Source organism: Euprymna scolopes, chromosome 22 (genome assembly GCF_053919585.1).
Source record: "Euprymna scolopes isolate OS-2025 chromosome 22, ASM5391958v1, whole genome shotgun sequence".
NCBI lineage: Eukaryota > Metazoa > Mollusca > Cephalopoda > Sepiida > Sepiolidae > Euprymna > Euprymna scolopes.
Window position 1 is genome coordinate 41,684,619 of NC_136503.1, and position 23,391 is coordinate 41,708,009.

A 23,391-nucleotide genomic window follows, 5' to 3' on the forward strand; every position below is an offset into this window, starting at 1 on the left:
TCTCACAAATTAACGTCCAATAAAGTAGATCCAGTCTTCATACAGGAATTCGGTTATAATAAATATATCTTTCCCAAACTTAAAAATTAAATCTTTTTTTTTTTTTTTCTTTTGGAGAGAGAGTGCTTTAAAATCGCCGGGGAATGCCGCCTAAAATTTTAAAGAAGTAAATTTTAGGAGTTTAGTGCCTTTCAAAGACGGTTATCATAATTTATTATCATCCTTTAATTTCCTTTTTTCCTCCCCCACACCTTTCCATGTGGTTCAGTAGTTAACCAGTGCTCCTGTTGCTGTCAGTCAGCTATCTTTACCTAAGTTTTAATTTCTAGTTAAAAGAATTTTTCATGAATAGAATCAGCATTTTTAAAAATTATTTTTTTAGTTGTATATATTGTATTTACTCTTTGAAGTTAAGGAAGGTTAAAAAAATTGGTGACTTAGGCAAAAAAAGAAGACACTGCGATTTCGACCCTCACTAATAAAACTGCTCTGAGTGACTAGTTGGTAATTTTTTGTTCCTTTTCTTTTTTATTTTGCTCCTGGATGCTTCATAGTTAAATGTTTTAACATGTTGGTTGTGGTCATGTTAGATGGTTTTGTTCCTCGCGATATTTTAATTTGACAGACTTTGCAAATGGCTTTCAACTCATGATCTTCATCAACTTCAAAAAGTTTCCATGCAAGACTTTTTTTTGGACTTTGAGGCCATATTAGAAAATTCAGTTTATCTGTAAACAAATAAATTACTATTAAATTTTGTTTTAAAGCTAGTCACTTATTTGGATAATTAATTGAAAATAATCCGCTAAAAAAGAAAAAAATATAAAGGGATGGAGCGGTAAATTGTACCAACCAGTAGTTAACAAAAAAAAAAAACTTATAGAATTTAATTTTTGAAACCAATGTATAAAAGTTTACATAATGAAATGCAAATATGCATTTCTTTTGAATTTTTTTTTTTTTTGGTTGACTGTGTTCAATTCACACATGGTTGATGCGGTTCAATATTGCTAAACTATAAGTTTTAAGTAAAATTCTATTTATAAATACTTTTTAAAATGAAATTATTTAATTAATCGTAAATATTATTTAGACATAAAAATTAATTGATTACAACACCTTTTAAAAAATATATATTAATTTCTTTTTCGTTCGGCAAAAAACTGCGTCAAACACTTTTTTTTTTTTAATTTTCAATTTAAAATTCTAGAAAAAAGATTATATTATTCTGCTTTTAATATAATCAAATTCAGGGTTTTATCTTTCTGGAGAAAAAAATTTAAAAATGGATTTTATTTCAATGAAATAAAAAAAAAAACAACTTGTCTGAATTGAATTAATTACCCTTAAATTAACGAAGGGGTTATTTAATAACTTTAGGTTTGGAAGAGATAGGTATGGGGTCGGTTTTTGTGAAACTTCAAAAGAAGCCGACTACTGTCCAAATTTTGCGAAATAATACAACGTGATCAATTTCATTTTAGAGATATTTCTTTCAAAAGCCTTCTTTTAAAAAAAGAAAAATTGTTCTATTAAACCTTTTACTGTTTAAATAATTTGACTTTGCTCGTTTTAAGAAAATATAAGTTGAAAAAGCATTTTCATTCACTATTAGAAGATTTGTCAGTAAAAAAAACAGTCGCCAAAAAGATAAGCGTTTTTTTTTTAATTTTTACTCGCAATGTAGAGCCCTGCATACTTCTTTTCAAGTTAACTCTTTTGTAGTTTTGATTACAATAGATCTGAATGAATGAACCTTGTAAGGGAGGGGGCACTAAGCATTGCCCTGTTAATAATGAATTTCTTTGGTTTCTTTTTATAACATGCTACATTTCTCTCTTGCAGTTAGAAATATCAGGAATTTTTTTTCTTTTTTTCAACATCAGACTAAAAGAATCGTAATGAAGGAATCGGAAAATTAAGGTATTTTTTAACGATGCGATTCCGATTCTGATGCCTCCCAAAATACACGATTCTTACGATTAACGATTCCGATTAATCGTCCCACCACTAGTAGTAGCCAGTCTCGAATCCATACTGCAAAAGAGGAAAAGAATGTGAAAAAAAAAAGACATCTTTGCCATTGTGTCCATCGCCAAACCGGAAGTGGTGAAGGTTTAAGTTAAGGCTAGTCAATCGAAAAGAGGAGATGACTTTCAAAAATATCTGTGAAAAAAGCGACCTCCTCCTTGTAAAAAAATGCCCAGTTGAGGGTGACAGAATTAATGTTTTTGGCCAATTTTTCGATATTTGTCATCTGAAGGGGCGAGCTTCAAAACAATACTGATCTCGTGAAAATCCATCGCCTTTGTTGAAAGTTTTGGGCAGACAAACAAAAATACATACATACATAGATTTAAACAGACAGGTGAGATTTATAGATGCTGTAAAATTTATATTTCTGTGCACCTAAATTACCCCCCACCCTTTTTTAAATTCAATATTTTCTACCAATGGTAAAATTTTAAAATCTTAATCTAAAATTAATTTTTAAAAAGTTTTATTTAGCATACTTTATATCTGTTAATAAAATTACCAAACAAAATCATGTGTCTGTGTTTCTTGCTTATATGTAACTTTCCTTTTCTATTATAGTCGTATCTTTTGACATGTATTTGGCAAATTTCTATAAGAAAGTGAATCGTTTTTGGTTTGAAAATATGGATACCGTATTGGCCAATGTAACGATCCTCTCGACTGGAGGAGGAGAACGAGATTACCAGGTGCCTTCTTGGAGTACGTCACTCAATAATGTAAGTTCCTGTTTTTCTTTTTTTTCTTTTTTTTATGTTCATTTATGAGAAAAGCAAAGACGAGTTTTAGCCAAATTCAAATCCACAGAAACCTGACATAAGAAATACATTTGAAAAAATTGGTGCCAAAATCAACATGTAACCAGCTCCGTATTAAGCACACTGCTGACTTTGTAGACAGCCTCTGCTTTGCCAGTTTCTCTCTGGTATTGAGGTTCTTAATGATAATGATATAATAGCTAACTCCTATAATAGACTTCTCCAACATCAGGGGTCTTCGTTCTAACCTTCCAGAGGTTGAGACCCAATTACAGGAGACTAAACCAGACCTTTTATTTTTAAGTGAAACTGGCATTGGACAGGCTATTTCCCTAGATGAGTTTGCAATTTCAGGATACTCTAACTTAACTTCTAAATCTGACCCCCAAGATCGCCATGGGCATGGAATATGTGCCTATATTAAAGATAGCTTTCCATGTGGGAGGGACATCTCCAGGGAAGATCCTAACTTACCCTATATGTGCTTCCGGGTTGCTTTAGCTCACACTACTGCATTTATATTTACTCTCTATCGCCCCCACAACAGCGGAGTTACTATCTTTCAAAGCATATCTGAGAAAATTGACCAAGTCCTTTCTACTTATCCTTCAGCTAACATTCACGTATGTGGAGACTTCAATGTTCACAACGTCGAATGGTTGACCCACTCAAACAAGACCGATGATGAGGGGAGGTTCTGTCATGATTTCTCCATTGCCTATGACCTCACTCAGATTGTTCAGGAACCTACCCGTGTGCCCGATAATGACGGCCAGTATGCGAGCCTACTAGACCTTTTTCTCACAACTTGCCCTGAACTATGTTCAGTTTCTGTTCTGTCGCCTCTTGGATCTTCCGACCACTCTGTTGTATCAATTAAGATAAAAATGAAATGTAATAAGTCCCCAGACGTACCTCTTCATCGTACAGTATATCGATACACTAAGGCTGACTGGGATAGCTTCCGTACATTTATATCTGATCTACCTCTGCATTCCATGTTTAAAAAGGATGTGTCCTCTATAGTATTAGACCTAACTGAATGGTTAATTGTAGGTATTGACCATTTCATACCCTCTAAAAAGTTTCAGCAAAAACCTAACAGCCAGCCATGGTTCTCTCCAGAATGTGCTGCTGCCATTGCGCACAGAAATCACTTTTTCCACTGCTTCAAACGTAATAGATGTATGGAAACTAAAGCCGTTTTCAGGACTGCCAGCAACCATTGTAAGAAAGTAATAAGGAACGCAAGAGTGTTGTATGCTCAATCTGTTAAGTCCAAAGTAGCTGAGCAGCGGCTTGGTTCCCACCAGTTTTGGCAAATAGCAAACAGAATTCTGAACAGAAGCGTGTGCTCCATCCCAACTATTATCAATGGACCTGAGGTAATCTCGTCAGCATCAGACAAAGCCAAACTCTTTGTCAAGAACTTTGCAGCTAATTCTACCCTTTGCGACCAAGACCGCCAACCCCCAATATTTCCTCCTGTATCAGAAAACACGCTATGTGATATACGTATATCTGTACGTGATGTTGCGAAGCTAATCAAAAACCTTGATTCGAGTAAAGCAACTGGCCCTGATGGTATTCCAATTATAGTACTCAAAAAACTTCAACCTGAATTAGCGCCCATACTTACAAAACTGTTTAAACGTTGTCTTAAGGAGAATAGTTTCCCATCTCCCTGGAAAATCTCATCAGTATGCCCTGTATTTAAGAATTCAGGTGATCGCTCATCCCCCTCTCAGTACAGGCCAATAAGTCTCCTGTGCGTCATGAGTAAGTTGCTAGAATCTGTGTTAAATACAGAAGTAATCAAACATCTCAACAAAAATAACCTTCTTAGTGACACTCAATATGGTTTCCGTTCTGCTAGATCTACAGCAGATGTCCTTACAGTTATATCGCATAGGATTAGCAAATCTCTCGACGGTGGCAATCTTTCTAGGGCAATTGCTCTTGACATATCTAAAGCCTTTGATAGGGTATGGCATAAAGGTTTACTTCATAAGATCGCTAGCTATGGTATAGCTGGAAAAGTCTTCTCAATTATTAAATCATTTCTTTCTGATAGGTTCATAAGAGTAGTAGTTGAGGGGCAAAAATCAGAAGCTCACAGTATTAATGCCGGTGTCCCTCAGGGATCCATCCTGGGCCCAACTCTTTTCCTGATCTACATTAATGATCTTCCAAATCATATCCTTATATCATTTGTAGACATTTATGCTGACGACACTACCATTTATGGTAGCACATCTAAGACAGTAAACGACCAAGTTCTCTCCAATTCTCTGTCCTCTGATCTTGAGCACGTAGTACAATGGGGAAAGGAGTGGCTGGTTACTTTTAATGCATCTAAAACCAAGCTTGTCTCTTTACATCATCAACATTCTAATCCACATTTGTCATCAATTGAAATGAATGGCTCTCGTCTTCAGGAGGCCTCAAGTTTTGACAAGCTTCTGTGCTTGACCATTACTCCTGATCTTAAATGGAACACGTATATCAAATCTGTTGCCAAGGCCGCTGTAAAAATGGTGGGATCTTTCTATCGATCCAGTAGATATCTCACTGCTGATGCTATTCTCTACCTATATAAGAGCCAGGTACGTCCAAGGATGGAATACTGTTGCCACATCTGGGCAGGAGCTGCTAGAAAGGACTTGTCCTGCCTTGATAGAGTTCAAAATAGACTTCGTAGCCTCGTAGGAGATGTCCTTTTCTCCTCCTTGCAACCTCTATCTCACAGAAGAGATGTTGCGAGTTTGTCTCTGATGTATCGTTATTTTCATGGAAAGTGTTCAACTGAGCTTCAATCTATGGTCCCCCCTCGCCAAACTTTCACAAGAAACACTCGTCTAGCTGTAAACACTATCAATAATTTCCCCCACTCTTTATCTGTGCCTAAACCTAAACGTAGATTCCATGAACAAAGCTTCTTTCTTAGAACTGCACGCCTGTGGAATTGTCTTCCGTTTTCCTGCTTTCCGGCTGACTACAATATGGATGTGTTCAAGTCTAAAGTAAATAAGTTCTTGATGAGCCGTTCCATATAAGTTATTAAATTTACCAAATTTTCATTACTAATGATTACTATATTGACCAATTTCTACTGTACACTCTTTAACCCTTATCCTTGAGTGGCCTCTGGGCCTTGATAATGTGGTGATGCCTTTGTAAAAAAAAAAAAAATAAATAATAGACTCCATTGTGTTAAAATATACTTTCTCCAGATATTCAGTTGGTTCAACAAAATCAAGGAGTATTTGGCTCTGAATCAGGCAACAGTATTTTTGAATGTATAGGCTTTTCTTTCTTGCTTTCAAGAGCATTCATTTCCTAAAATACACACTTGTAAAAAAACTGCATTAATTTATTATATAAAGGAGAGATGTCTGTTAGTGTGAATGTACAAAGTGCCTCCAATAAGTTTCCAGACTTTTTCCTATAGGCCTTTTTATTAATAGTACACACATGAAACTCTAGTGCCATTCAAAGTAATCTCCAGCTACAATGCACTTGTTGTATCATTTCAACAACTTCTGGAAGGCCTCATAGAAATCCTCTTGTGTGAACATGTCAATGACCTTCATTACAGCCTCTTTCATTTTTCTCAATCGTTTCATAACGGCAGCCTCCGAGGTTTTCCTTGAGCTTAGGGAATAACCAAAAGTCACAGGGAGCAAGGTCTGGACTATAGGGAGGGTGGGGAACTGTCTTGATGCCCATCTTGGTCAAATAGTCTGATTTTCTCTGAGCAGCCTTGGGACAAACTTTTCGCAAATCTTCTGCATCTTCAATTCCTCATGGATAATTGTGTGTACAGTTCCCACACTGACATCAAACTGTGCACTTATTGTCTCTATAGACACATAACAGTGAAATTCTTTATTTGACCAATCAACTCTGGTATTCTGACTTCTTTACTTCTTTCACACTTCTCATCATCCCTCACAGACTCCCTGCCTTCCTTGAATCGCTTATGCCACTCAAAAACTGATGCTTGATTCATGCAAAATGGTCCAAAAGCAATCTGAAGCATTCCATATGTTCCTGTGGTATTTTTTTCCAAGTTTAAAACAGAATCTAATTGGATATTGTTCTTTTAAAGTGTCTTCATGTTTGGATTGTATTTTTGAAATTCACCAGCTTTGACACTCCGGCTTTAGTAGGGTGTATTCCAATTCTTACTGTAGCTGTTCCTGAACCTGAAATCATAAAAATTGGTCAGTCATCTCATAAGATGTATAGCAATAACATACTAAATTTTCAAGACTCTATAAATGCCTGTACAAAAAAGTCTGGAAACTTATTTAAGGCACCTTGTATGTATGTATGTATGTATGTATGTATGTATGTATGTGTGTATGTATGCGTGTGTGTTTGTATGTCTTGCTAAAACTTTTGAAATCAGAACTATTAGTCTTCATGTTTGCCCCCACCTGATGGCGGACATTTTATTTTTTATTTTTAACATTTTTGAAAGCATTTTGGTAAACTTAAACATAGTCAAAAGATTTTTTTTTTTATTTTTTGTTTTGTTCTTTATACTATTTACTTGGCTTAAAACAAATAATTAGAGGTAATTTTTTTTTTATCAGTGGTTGATTTAAAGATTGGATTACTGTTAAATGCATGAACATTACTTATATAAATCACATATTTATTTATTTTTTTTAAATGAGATGTAGTTTGCTTGAAGCATTGTGTGAGATAGGTATACAGAAGAGATTTAGAAGGCTATCACAATGCGGGGAATGGAATGTAGTTGGTATTGAGGAAGAAAGACGAAAACATGTGACAATTTGTAAATATATATATATATATATATATATATATATATTGTCAAAGAATGAGAGTTCAATACAGAAATCTTTTAATTTGAATACAATAAAATACACATCTAGTGCACTTGAAACCAAATCACAACGTAATATTAGAAAAATAAACAAATATTTTACTTGTTTGAATTTATCAAATATATTTCGAAGGTAGTCTTCATCGTCAGTGTGTCCTTCGTTTTTTTTTTCTTTTTCTTCTTTTTTGCCATGTTGTTAATTTGGAGAATTGAGTCTGTATAGAGCTGCGCGTTGTATCTGGCTGTTTTATTTTGAATTGTTTGAACTGTGCGCAGGTAACGCGAGATAACATAAAAGAATGAGAGTTCAATATAGAAACGTTGTTTTAATTTGAATAAAATAAAATACGCATCAAATGCGCTTGAAATTCAAAATACAACCACCAGATACAACGCGCAGCTCTATACAGACTTCTTTCTCCAAATTAACAACATGGCAAGAAAGAAGAAAAAGAAAAAAAAAATGACGAACACCCTGAAGATGAAGACTAACTTTGAAATATATTTGTGATAAATTCAAGCAAGTAAAATATTTCTTTATTTTCCTAATATTACGTTGTGATTTGGCTTCAAGTACGTTTCATGCATATTTTATTTTATATATATATATATAGTAAAAACCTGAAGAAAGTGCTCAATACTATTGCAGAGCAAATATATATTTTTTTATTATCGTTTTATCTGCTTAGTTACATGTTTCAGTTACTGAATCATATCAACGACCCAGTAACTTCATCAGACTTTACAGAAATAGTTATTATGATTAGAAGAAAACGATATTAGAAGTAGCACACAAAAAAAGAGGGGGGGGATTTCAATTTTAATTCGACACTGGTTGAATACCTACTAATGCTTATTATATCTTAAAACTTAACTGTTGTTGAATTAGAATTGGAATTCTTCCCCCCTCCACTTTTTTTTTGGGTGTTCTTCTAATATCGTTTTTCTAATCATAATAACCATTTCTGTAAAGTCTGATGAAGCTACTGTGTCATTGATACGATTCGGTAACCGAAACATGTGTAACTAAGCAGATAAAACGGTAATAAATAAAAATATATTGTGTTATGTATCAAAATATCTTGAAGAGATTTACTGTGTGTGACGATGTTCCATGATATATTTGTCAACTGGTGGATGTTACAGATCTATTCAAAGCATGCTGGATGGAAGAATAATAATTTCATTATTTTTTTTTATTCTTTTATTCAGCATGCTTTGGATAGAACTGTAACATCCACCATTGGACATAGGGGCTTCCCTGAAATATATCATGGAACATTATGACATGCAGTAGACTTCTTCATGTAAGACATGACACAACTGAACATACATATGTGTATATATATATATATTGATTTGCAAATTGTCACTTGTTTTCATCTTTCTTCCTCAACACCGACTACATTCCATTTCCCCGCATTGTGATAGCCTTCTAAATCTCTTCTATATATATATTTTTTAATCGTAACTGCTTAAAACTTTTTTCCTCACTCACATGTCCCTATTTCAAATTTGTAGCAGTGGGCCAACATCAGTGGATTATTTTTCAAACTGATATGAATTATTGCACCGTAAAAATAATTAAATTAAAACAAAAATCATTTACCAAGTGTAGTCAAACGTAACATTATTTCCTCTTTTTTTATGCCCCAGGCAACACTGGATATCCCTGCTAGTACATAAAGTGTGTGTGTGTAAATCATATAATAGTGTGACACTTTTGAAATACTGGTTTTCATTAGATCACCGAAATTAAGCAATGTTGAGCATGGTCATTAACAAATGGATGACCATTTGGGAATACCACCAAAAAAATACAGCCCAAACGATGCTTTTTGCAAGCATTTCAATGTATCTTTCAAATCCATACATTTGTTGATACAATAGAACAACTGCCCTCCTGCTTGAAGTTCATTGTATAAGCAAGGCGGTGTCAGTACTTTTTCTATAACAGATTTTAAAACAAGCCATCAGTGACATGACTATTGTTGAGACGGCTTGTTCTCTATTGGCCGTGATATATGATCTGTGTCCTGTACAGGTCCTCCCTCCCAGGTTTTTCCTTCTCACCATTTATTTCTAATCGCCTGAGGCACTCCTATCAAGGAATACCAATTGGGCTGTTCAAGCATTTTTTGCAGGCCAAAGTGCTGTTTGTCTAGGGTTCTGGCTTTTCAAATTATACTTTTCCAACCTTGCATTACATCTTCCCACCCTGCCTCCTGAATAGAAATTCTGTTCTCAGTTATGTGATGAAGCTCTCTAGAGAGAGTATGCAAAATGTTGGCATAATTCTAAATTATCTTTTTTTTTTTATAGGACATCCTGTTTAAAGAATAAGTTATGATAAAGATTGAGATAAAGAGGGGGAACTATCTACTATATTTTTTGCATGGTGATGCCATCTAATACTTGCATAGTTTTTGTTCTTTGTTTATAAATAACATGAACATCACTGTTGGATTTTGTTTATATCTAAAGATAAATATGAGATTTTGTTTAAATTAATGATTCCATGTCTTTTTTTATCTGCAGATTGCTAAGGATGATGTGTCAATTAGTGCTACGGTGAGTTCATATCCATTTTTTTTTTTTTTTTTTTTTTTTTTGTGAATATTTTATAATCTATAGCTCAAATATAATAGTTTCCTTTGTTATTTTATTTTTGTATCTTATTGTTTTTATTTATTTATCTTTTTTTTTTTGGTGAAGAAATACAAAAACACATTAATATTTTTAACATAACTTAAATTCTTTGTTTATCATGAAGTTATTCTTCTTTTTGATACATTACAAGTAACTGTTTTGTTTTAATACTAAATATCTCCTTCCCCCAAAGGAATTGATCTGTTGTTACATAAATATAATTGTTTTTTGTTTGTTCTTTCTTTTAGTTTTTTTTTTGGAGGGGGGGGGGCATCTTGCAATGTAATCTAGTTATTCATTTTTTTGTATTTTTGTAATTTCTTTTTTATTATTTTCTCTCCGCAGACAACGGCTGTTCCTTATGCTTGGGTCTCAACTGATCACCTTTGCGCAGTTTGGTAAGTTAAAATATCATTTACTTAAATATATAATATTTTGTTTTGTTTTAAAATCTGTGTAATCAAAAAAGTACTGACACCCACTTTTTTATACAATGAACTATTTTAAGTAGCGTAGCAACAACAATGATGTTGAGAAGTACAACAGTAGTACAAGTACAGCCGGGCTGTTCTTTGTATACATTACGAACCAGTTACCCAACATATGATTATCTATTTGCATTGTTTACTTTACAATAATAAACATTATATACAATAATAAACATTATTTACAATAATAAACATTATTTACAATAATAAACATTATATACAATAATAAACATTATTTACAATAATAAACATTATTTACAATAATAAACATTATATACAATAATAAACATTATTTACAATAATAAACATTATTTACAATAATAAACATTATATACAATAATAAACATTATTTACAATAATAAACATTATATACAATAATAAACATTATTTACAATAATAAACATTATTTACAATAATAAACAGTTACCCAACATATGATTTAATATTTGCATTGTTTACTTTACAATAATAAACATTATTTACAATAATAAACATTATTTACAATAATAAACAATTACCCAACATATGATTATCTATTTGCATTGTTTACTTTACAATAATAAACATTATTTACAATAATAAACATTATTTACAATAATAAACAGTTACCCAACATATGATTATCTATTTGCATTGTTTACTTTACAATAATAAACATTATTTACAATAATAAACATTATTTACAATAATAAACAGTTACCCAACATATGATTATCTATTTGCATTGTTTACTTTACAATAATAAACATTATTTACAATAATAAACATTATTTACAATAATAAACAGTTACCCAACATATGATTATCTATTTGCATTGTTTTCTTTACAATAATAAACATTATTTACAATAATAAACATTATTTACAATAATAAACAGTTACCCAACATATGATTATCTATTTGCATTGTTTACTTTACAATAATAAAAACTTTTATATTTGGATCATTTGGATTATTGTTCTCATCTTGGATGTTGTTCTCACAGCGTCTAGGCGGATGGAACCTCCAATCTTCTTCAGGCACATCTTTTCGAACTGAACAAAGAGATTATATTGTAATACCATGGACACCCCCTCCCCAAAGTATTAGGAAGTGATTCTTCAAAAAGAAGGAAAATGTGTCGAAAAATTAAACCAAAAAACTATAATATTGTGAGGAAATAATTTATTGGCAAAACAAAACTAAGAAAGTGAGGTTAGTAAAAAAGATCATGAGGAGCCGCTGAGGTGTTTTGTAAGTTTGAGACAGGAAGACACTTCACGGTCGGTGGTCAGTTTTCAGATAGCCACAGGAGCGTCTAAGAGGACGAGCCATTTGCATTGTTCAGTCACTTTGAGACAAAGATGAGGAAATGGACAGATCAACCAGCGACAAAGATCCCTCAACAGACAATGTTTGGAGGTCCCTGGATCACATATACACACACACACACCAAGGGCATAACTGCTGTCTACAGAATGTGTACGGTTCTTTTGTTCAACACTTTAGGTCTGATGTAAAAAAAGGGTATATAATATGATTGAAAATTAAATCTAAAGTTCAATAGGAAAAAATTTGTTGATTTCGTTTTAAGAATATATATTTTTTATCAAGAGCTGAGAATCCCCATGTTGTAATGACCTTGAAATAAAATCTTGATTCAGTACGGAGCAGCTTTTTATTTCTCATTTTGATTTCTATTTCCAGGTGCCGCCAAATGGTTCTTACTACCAAAAGAGCTATGTTCGACATGGTGGACCGCTCCACTAACCAGGTATGTAGCAACGCACGTGAATGCTGTAAATAGAGTAAACTTACATTAATATTACATATTAATTATTACATTCCAATTTGATTAATGAAAATTATAAGGTATTTGTAATTTCTCTTCCAATTTTCGGACTTTTTAATCATGTCCGAACGCATTATATTTCCTTTTGGTGGATTGATTGTTGCTATTTCTTCTGATGAGTTAAGGGTAAAATAGATTCACTGATTGATATAATAATTAAGTGATTGATTTTTGTGCTATGAAACAGATACTGTCAAGAATTGTAAGTGTCAACGTAAAGGAATAAATTGTAAGATGGTCAACATCATGAAATTTGAAATAGACTTTTGTCATTTATTTATTATATGCTCTGTAATTACATTGAGCTTCTTCAGTAACGATTGGTATATATAAAAAGGAAATATAAGTGAACAAAGAATATTTCCACAGAAAAAAAAATATAGTTATTTTTTTTCAGTTTAATATTGTTCAAAGGTGAAAACATCCAACGAGTTTGATGAGGTTTGTACAAAAATACTCAATACCAAAGTATAACAAGATATAATTTTTATTTATTTTTTACATAAACATTTGGATATCGCTACACAGTCATGAATATATTTCAATCAACTAGTTATGAATAGAGACATCATCAGGGGATGTTGATTTTTGAGAATTTGGTTTTTATAAAAGCAAAATTGCCTGATTACATCTCTAGTTATTTATAACAAGTTGGCTGAAACATATGCATGACTGTGTAGCGATACATAAATATTTATGTAAAATATAAATTTATATATATATATGTGGCTTTTCCAGCATGTTAGATCTTAACAAATTTGCTATTTGAAACCAAAATTCTGAAATATTAAACGTATCAGTCATAATTTTTTTTTCAAACGTTCACATTTATTTGTATAAATAGAGTAGCATTAACATTTTAGTAATGTTGAAATAACTCTCCAATGAAATCAAAAAAAGTAAACACACAAATCCGTCTGAGAAAAATATGGTGTTGTTAATGTGAGAGAAAAAAGTGGAGAGAGAAACAGAGAAAACAAGTAAAGACAAGATGAAAGAAACCAACCACTTCCTTCTTTTTTCTCTTCTCGCTTTTGCTTAAAGGTTTTTAGTAAATTATTCATTTTTTTTTTCATTAAACTATTTTAATTAATGTAAATATGAATAAAATTATTACATATATATATATATAGAGAGAGAGAGAGAGAAAGAAATAAAATGGGACAATAAAATTACAAATGTATAACAATAGTAGTCATTTATTATGAACTGTTTAAAAATAGTTATAGTAATTAGTTATACAACCAATTACCTATGGATTATTCGTCAATACAATCCATATAATATTTCAAAAGGCAGTATAAATGAAAAGAATTTTCGCAGTTGTTTATATATATATATTATAATACAAAATCGAGACATTTTTGTTTTAAAAAACTTTACACTTCAACTGAATACAACATTTAAATGGGTCAGATTCAGGATTAATATAGCAAGAAGCATATGATATCTTCTAATAAAATGATGCACTATCTATTAGCTAAGAACTGGCTCGAATTCCATCAAATGCAGAACATGCAATAAGTGGTTTTACAAAAGGTGCACCAACCTGCTGGTGGTGCATGTAGCTAATTGCATCTGCAATACCTGTCAGAACCATTGTTACAGGTGTCGAAAGGGTTAATAAATTCACCTACCTGAATAACACCATTGATTCTAATAGGCAAAGTAGCGCAATTATAAGACGCTGTGTATCTACCATACGTAGTCTTCAGACAGCTGTCAACAATTTTACAAACTTCTTGGATTTCGTCACATACAAAAGAAGCAGCATTCGATCCACATTTTCTAGGTGTATTCTTGTTTGGCTGGAAAACATGATCAATAAAGAAACTTCGGAATGATGCGATGCTGGTTGCAGCACTTTGGCTGGAGAAATTTTCCTGTTTCACTCTTGAAAATATGTCGCGCAATGACCTCTCAACTGGTATGGACATTTTGCCTGTTGTCAGTCACCTGAAATGCTCCAAAGTGTATCTCATATTGACATCAATGGCCTAAAGCTATGTGGTTGGCCACTTAAGATATAGAAGGGACAACCTGATCCTGACAGGAAAGGTTGGATGTCATTTGCAAAATGTTTAATTTCAAACTTGAAACAAGACAAAAATTGAATTATAAAAAAAAAAAAATTGTAATTTAATTATGTGACTCCATTGCATAACTAAGCTATAAGATTTTCAAATTTTATATCCTCCAGTATTCGATTTCAACCCACTACCATCTTTTCAACTTAGAAACATGTCTCATATAAAAACACTTCTCCCCTGTCACACGACCAATCCAATGAATTACGAGCGTTGTGCAGAAATATAACCTTTAAAAGTTCATATAGTAAAAACAACCTCAATATTTTGTTTTGGTAATTAAAATTCTAAATGTGCAGATGTGACCTTTTCACTGTTGTGCATGCAAGATATTAAAAAAAAGCATTTGCTTGCTTTCCAGGCGACTATAATATGGTCGTCTTCAAGTCCAACGTAAACAAGTTCTTGATCAGCCGTTCCCCTTAAGTAATCCAATTTGCCAAATTTCCACTACTAACAATTACTATGATATTGTCCCATTGACCACTGTACACATGTTAACCCTTATCCTCGAGTGGCCTCTGGCCTCGATAAGTGTTGACTCCTTTGTAGAAAAGAAAAAAAATTTTTTTAACTAATATTGTCAGATACAGTTAACCACTAATCGCGATATCGTAACTGAATTCTAACTGTGAGATTGCAATTTAAAAGCTTTGGAGAGTGTGGACTTCCTGCTTAGTTGCCAATTATACCCAAGTCTACTCCGAGCTGGAGTAATGATAGTACCTGTCAGATTCCTATCTATGGGTTGAATAGGATCTAATAATTTAATATTTATTGATTATTTATTTATAAATTGACTCGCAGACCATTTGTATCCACAACATTTTCGGCAAATGTTTTTACACTTCAAGTTGTGATATCTTAAAATATATACATTTGTTGTAACAAGTTATCCATAGTGTATTTTTTTTTTTATGAAGATCACTCCAGACAAGGCATGAAGTCATTTGATGCATAGATATAAAGAAATATACCTCTATAAGATCAAAACTAACCACCGATAAATATTATATGGATAGATTCTAACCCAACAACCAGCAATTCTTCCCTCTTTGTCAGAAACATCACTCATGGAATGTGAGGACTAAAGGACAAAAATAAGAAAAGCAAGTGTTACGAGGCTGCTGAAAGTAAACCCAACGTCCACTTTCTACTCGCCATATATTTGTACATCATTGTTTGCAGTTTTATGTCATATCAAGAACAGATCTTATTTAAGCCATCAATGAGATTCGAAAAATTCTTGGAATTTGGAACCAAATTAAATTTTTTTTTTTGTTTTATGCAGATCACAAATAATTTGGATTTGAAGCAGAAAGTTCTGCAAACACATTTTATTGATCATCCTGGAAAAACACGTCCGATGAGATCCTGGAAGACATTGATTAATATTGATCCTAAAGCACCGTGGATTGTCTACGATAAATTATCTTGGAATTACCACCAAAACAAGGTAAAATTCTAGTAATCCTATTTAACACACCTGCAACAAAAAAAAGGGTGCAAAAAACAGATTGTGTTTTAATTTTTTTTACATTTGAAACTTTTATTTTGTTTCAATCCCACAAAATTTTAGCATATATATTCATTTATGTTTTAATATTTTTTTTTAGATAATTCAGTTCGATTCAATTAATTTGTGCAAAAAAAAGAAAAGAAAGAAAAAACCACAAGCAGGCGAAGCTAGAAGTGATGTTGAATAATTCTAGATTTGGTCACTTGATAATCAGTCAATGAAGGTGGGCTGTGCTCTTTTGACATTTCATAGACTTAGCATCGGTCTTGTAATCAAATTTTGACTGGACATAAATTGGGGCACATCAGTCCAAATCACATTATGCCTTTAATTGGCCGTGCTCGGAACCCTCAACATTAAATTGTAGTGTAAGTCACACGTCATTCAATGAAAGTTATACAGTCCTTTCGCACTGAAACGTCTGCAGACAAATCACTTGATACAATGAATGTGATATCTGAGACATCACGGACAATCTAATCATGTAGGGAAAGAGTAGTCAAAATTTACACAGAAGATCACACAGCAGTAGCATCTGTTCAATTTCATCTTTAATTGTTACATTGTTGATGCATTTATTACTTCTCTTGGAAATCTATTTCAAAGTCTACTAATCCTTCTGGAGAAAGTGGCTTTCTTCCAGTTTAATCGAAATTGACAGTGAAATAGTTTCTTATACTGTCCACATAGACCTCTTTCTGGTGCAAGAGTGAATAATAAGTCCCGAGATGTATCATCATGACCATTAAGGAAATTGTAAGCAAAAATAAGCTCACTGCATAATCATCAAGGGACCTTACAGATGCTAAACTTCTGACTGACCAACAATATGATTTAGACAAGCCCCTTCCACAGCAGACATCCTCGCTGTAATCTCTGAACGTATATACCATTCACTGGACAAAGCTGGGGAGGGCAGAGTGGTAGCTCTAGATATATCTAAGGCGTTTGACAGGGTATGGCATGAAGGTCTCCTCAGGAAAATTAGATCATACGGTATCACTGGTAGAATACTAAACATAATTAAATCCTTCTTAGATAAGAGAAAACTCCAGGTTGTCCTCGATGGCTGTACATCTAAACAATATGATATAAATGCGGGAATTCCCCAAGGGTCTATCCTTGGACCTTTGTTATTCATAAATGACCTCCCCGACAAAATTGCCTCTGAGATGGGTATATATGCTGATGACCCCACGCTCTATAACAAACACGACAGGAAAACAAATGAACACATATATAAAGAAATGGCAGAAACACTAGAGGATGACCTCCAATCTGTAGTGGAATGGGGACAAAAATGGATAGTCATGTTCAATGCCGCCAAGACTAAACTTGTTTCCTTCAATAATTACAAGAAACCTTCTCTGCCACCAATAGCAATGGCCAACGACTCTTTATCCGAGAGTACATCTTTCAAACTCCTTGGCCTAACGTTCACAGGAAACATGAGTTGAAAGCATTGTCAGGGCCGCTGCAAAGAAGGTAAGCTTTTTCTACCGTGCTAGAAAACTACTAACACCCAAAAGTATCCTGTACCTCTATAAGGCCACCATTCGCCCATGTATGGAGTATTGCTGTCATATTTGGGCTGGTGCATCTGCTACTAGTCTCTCGCTCCTAGACAAGGTTCAAAAGAGAGTTGCAAATCTGATAGGCTCTGAACTGGCATCTAAGCTTCAGCCTCTGTCCATCGACAAAATGTTGCATCCCTCTGCCTGTTCTACAAGTACTTTAACAGTGAATGCTCTGACGAACTGCAAGCATTTGTGCCCCAACGACGTAAACACCCCCGACAAACTCGACAAGCAGCTAAATCCCACCCCCACACGGTAGAGATCCCTAGATGTAAAAGATTTTTCTACTCCAGACGTTTCTTCTTCAGAATGACTAGATTTTGGAATTCCATTCTAGGTCCCTGCTTCCCCAACTGTACTGACATGCAGAAGTTCAAGTGTAACGTGAAACGACATCTTGCTGCCCAAATCCCTACATAGTACCTAGTAGTTGTTTCCCCTGATAGTAGCCCTCTACATCTAAGTGGCAATGTGCCTTGTTTGGGGTGAAAATGTAATTAAAGAAAAAGAGAGAAAAGGTGAAGTTTCTTGAGTCTGCTTTCATAGAGTAGACACGATAGATCCTGCACCATTTAAGTAGACAGTTTTTGAACTCTCTCCACATGCTTGATATCATATCTGTATTAAATATGGAGCAGAGGCCTAACAGTGGTGTAACGAAGGGGGACATAAAGAGAGGGAAATATTTAGGGACTAAGTTTGCAAAAAGAATGTTGAATAAGAAATAGTTCTCCTTGATTTGTTTGCAGGCTGAATGCAATGTTAAAATAGCTTGGAGGACAAGTAAATTGCAAGTCCAAGATCTTTTGTCTTATTCACCTCCTTGAGCAGAGCAGTAAGTAATAGTCACATTGAAAAGCGAACCCACTGCAATATTACAGCATTCGACGACTTCAATGTATAAGTCCTACTGAATGGACCATTTCCAGGCTCATTTGAAGGTTAGACTTGAGATTGTTAATTTTGCTTCTATAGGAAACAAAACATTATTTGCAAACAGGAGTGCATTTCGACCAATCTTTTCTGGCATGTTGATAAAAAGTAGAAAGAGAATTGGAATCTGTATGGATCGTTGACAAACTTTGATGTAAACTACCATTTCAGATGATAGACCCCCATTTATCTAGTATGTTGCATGTATGATCACTAAAAAACAAAACTTGTGCATTTGATAACTAATTCATGAACGCCATACATGTTGAGTTTATGTAAAAAAAAAAAAAAAAAAAAAGCAGTGAATTAATTATTCGGACTACTACTATACTCTTATTCATTGTTATTTTCACGTTTTGGCTGATGTAAACTCCGAACATCCTCAGGTACATCTTTTCGAGCTTGGAAATGTTCATGGTGAACTTTAGAACCTATACAGAATTTTAAACTGAACCCTTTATTTAATCTACAGGGGTAGATTGTTATTGTTCTCTCAGTCATGACAGGGTATAAGTGTTAATTTTTTTTTTGTTAAACCGACTTTTGATTTTGTTGTACTGTTGCAATTGTCAGCACACATGAATCAACCTTTTTTTCTCTTTATTTTTTTTTTTAATCTTTTACAAATAAAATATACTTTTCTAAAATGTTATTGAAACTTTAAAGTTTAATAGAAATGTTGGCGATCTTGCATATTTACTGATCCAAGCAACTTCCAATTTTGAAACTCATCAGAAATAAACGGTGTTACTGAATTTGAAGACCCCCAACATAAATGTAGGTCAATACATAAGAATATCTGGAAAACTGATTATTTTCATTGAAATATGTTTATTTACAGAAATTTATTTTTAATAAATGTTCACATAAAATATTTACAGAAATAATTAATATTAAAAATTTTTTTTTTTTTAATATAATAAATTCAAATTAATAGAAACGAAAATAAATGAACATTTACTTAACATGGTTAAAACAATATGAATTTTTTTTACATAGTAAAATAAACATAATGAAAAGAAATTGATGTTTATGCAGATTATCAAACACATTAAAAAACAAAGATAAAGAAAAATCATGCTCGTTATGGAATGAAATTCTCATTTTCAGCCAAAAGGAGTGGGAGGAGGTGCCAAGGAAAATAACTTCATCTAATTCTTGAAGTTTGCTAAAATTTAACCAGATTATGTTTACAGGGCCTAATAATTTTAGGCATTTCTTTTTTCTTTCTGCTTTTTTTTCTTTCAAAAAATTGTTTCAAAATTTATTATATTAATAAAATTAAAACTTCATGTGCATTTTGACAAAAATCAAAAAATTTAGATTGAGTGATCTCCCCTGGTGTTCCCTTCTTCGTGGCTGAAATTGCCAAGATGGCTGTGTTGCGATGAATCTGACTAAAAGTTAATTTTCCTCGCATAAGCTCCAACAAATTAAATAAAATAAACATAATGAAAATAAAATGTGCATGTGTCCAAATATAATTAAACTATATAATAAATACGAACGAATGTTTACTTCGGAACATAATATAGAATATAATAGCGATTAAGTAACGCTTACTTCTGACAAGTTTCAAAACCAGAAGTCACTTAGATCAGTAAATATGCAGGATTGCTAAAATGCTATTTGCGTTTTATTTAGAATATTAAATGTAAATACATTTTTTACAACGGATTTAGTTTAATGCTAAACTCCATCAGCCGATAAAGATTTCAGTTGCTATAACAATGTTCAAGAGCAAGCGTTCATTTGATAGACTAAACTTTTACCAAATTTCATGTTCCTAAATCTAAAAGTAATTAACTGTTCCTGATGCTAGTATACATATATACAATTCTATTTTTTTTTTGTTTATAAAGCCTTCCAAAGTGAAATATTTGGTCTCCCCCATTCCAGCAGCTGGAGACCTGGAGTTGGATTATTTTACGGCTGTCAGTGATGTGGTAAGTTTTATATAGTTATAATATTTATATATATATATATATGAGTCTATATTGTAAGTGAGCATAGTGTGTGTATAATTTGGCAAGAAGTACTCTTGACACGTCAGTTTTCTCATATAGAAATAAGAGGAAGAATAAAAATACTGTTACTATTCATCATCATCATCATCATCATCATCATGACGGGCTCCTTGCCTGGACCAATGTGACTCTTCCTCTCCAGAGTTTCCTGTCTTCCATCAGTTGCCTCAGATCTTCAGGTTCACAGTTGGTGTTGTGTGCTATTTGTTGGATTTACGTGGATCTAGGTCATCCTCTGCTTGCGCGTCCGTGTCATGGAGTCCATAGCAATACATCACTCACCAATTCATGCTTGCTCCTCAGACAATGACCGGCAAATCGTAGGCGTCTTTCTCTGATGGTAATAGATATGGCAGGTAGGTTGCCATAAAGTTGCTGCTTCGTGGGATGATTTTGCCAAGATATATTTAATATTGTTCTTAGTATACGGATGTATGTGCTGTCTAGTTTTCTTTCTAATCTTTTGGTGAGTGTCCAGGTTGTGGCACCGTAAACAAGGACAGACTCTACCACTGCCCTGAAGAACTGCCTTTTCAGTTTGTCAGCCAGTCCCGAAGTCCATACTGAATGTAGCCCATCCAATGCGGTCCATGCTTTTGAGATGCAAATTCCGATATCTCTCTCTGTGGAAACTATGTTGCTGCCCTGATACGTAAACTCAGCGACTTCTTTCAGTGTTGATCCAACCAAACCCTGATCTCTCCTTTCACATTGAAAGTCATAAACTTTTTCTTATCCACATTTATGTGGAGACCAATATTATTTGCAGACTTTTCTAGCTTACGTAACAGTGTTTGCGCATCAGCAGTGTTGTTCACGAACAAAGCAATATCGTCTGCGTAATCTGCATCAGTTATGTGTGCTGATTGATGATGTCTGTTTCTGGATTCATTTAGGATGAAGCCTAGCATGTTGTGTATATCAACAGAGGTACGAAGTACAAAGTCAAGACAGACAATGAAAAGAAAAGGGGCAAGAGTATCTCCTTGTAGAACCCCAGTGCGGATGTCGAAAAATTCAGTATCCCTTATTACCTACTAAAATTAATATCAATAATGAACACTTATCAGTTTTTATTCACCAAATTTAGTACAAAGAACCTTTCAGATGTTGGGTGTGCCAAAGGAGTAAAACTTATGGTATTACTAAATCTATTACTAATAATAAACGCTTATAGGATCCAAAACTATTTGGCAAGAAGTTCCTTTGATATGTCCATATGTTAAGGGAGGGATGCTACAAATATACTACTACTACTACTAAATAGTATAAACTCCAAAACTATTTGGCAAGGAGTATCCTAGACATGTCATATGTTCGGGGATATGCTACAAATACCTATTATTAATAATAAAATACAATATAGGGTCCAAAACTATGAGTTAAATTTCACAAGATTTTGCATGTAGGATGTGTCATGTGGGTCCAAAATTATTCTATTTCTAACACTAAAAATCATGAAGACCCTACCACTAGTATTCAGAATTGCACCAAATTTAGCCTCCATAATTCTTTAGATAGCAACTGATGGTCCAGCACTTTTTTCAATCCGGACAAAATCACGAAAGAAAACTTGATAATCCTCGTGTGATCAAACTAGTTTGCTGGACAGCCAACAATAGCACACCAAAAATTTGTTGAAACTGCACCTGCTGGAGTTAAATATAATTTTGCTTAAATTTACATATAAATTTGGCTTCACATAACATTCAAGTGACAGACTTGGTATTAAAGACTAGTTTATTTCCATCAAAGGCGATGTTGAACTGCTAATAAAGTTGTATAAGTTTCTAGCAATTTATGATGGTTAAGAAATGTAATAAACATATAACTAGTGTGTTTGGGTGTGCTGATGAATTATTGTTTGGGTGACACTGGATGATACCATAAAACAATTAATCCAACAAATCTTTGGATTCAACAATGCCTAAAAATTGATGTTACATCTGTACTACTCATCCTAATTCTAATTATATTAAATATTTGTAGGCTACAAAACTATTAAGTAAGAATTGCATCAAATTTGATAGCATCACTGGAAGACAAAAATTTCATGGAAGGAGAAATATATTTAATCAATAAATGTTTTGATAAAGCTGATGTTTTTCTGGATAGCTCAAAATATTTTTTTTATTTTTAGACGCAAAAGAAACAATAACACACAGCAAATATGAGTTTATTAACATTTCTATGAAAATAGTATCCATTATATTTTAAATATAGAATCAACCCAAATAAGTATTAATAAATATTCAGAAAGTAATATTGTGCTACATAGTTCAATACAAATAATAAAATCACATTGTAAGAAACAATCTTTAATTTATTTCTTCAGTGTAGTACCTCTTGGCAGACAATGTTCTTTTGTTTTTTTGTGTGTATGTCCTGTTTCTTTCATATGTTCCCTTTGTTTAATATAATGTTTCACTGACATCGGTAAAGATCACTGCACATTAAAAATCAATAAGAGTTTCTTTCTTATACCATTACAGCAATGATCATATATTATTATGATATTCAAAAAACATCCAAGGAAGGTCACTTTCATATTCTTCTTCAGAATTTCCAGATTGGCATTTTTAAAGCCAAATTTCACAAATTTGATCTTTTTTGAAGCAGTTTGGCCTTC

General features: G+C 33.1%; 1 protein-coding gene across 1 annotated transcript in view; it reads left to right on the forward strand.

Annotated features, from left to right (window-relative positions):
- Positions 1 to 23,391, forward strand: part of LOC145243374 (GPI inositol-deacylase-like) — a 505,392-nt gene that overhangs the window by 32,659 nt on the left and 449,342 nt on the right. Inside the window, exons 9-14 of the mRNA XM_080106197.1 lie at positions 2,596 to 2,753; positions 10,189 to 10,221; positions 10,645 to 10,697; positions 12,475 to 12,541; positions 15,998 to 16,162; positions 20,598 to 20,681. Of these exons, the coding sequence (XP_079962323.1) occupies positions 2,596 to 2,753; positions 10,189 to 10,221; positions 10,645 to 10,697; positions 12,475 to 12,541; positions 15,998 to 16,162; positions 20,598 to 20,681 (560 nt within the window). The remainder of the gene's footprint in view (positions 1 to 2,595; positions 2,754 to 10,188; positions 10,222 to 10,644; positions 10,698 to 12,474; positions 12,542 to 15,997; positions 16,163 to 20,597; positions 20,682 to 23,391) is intronic.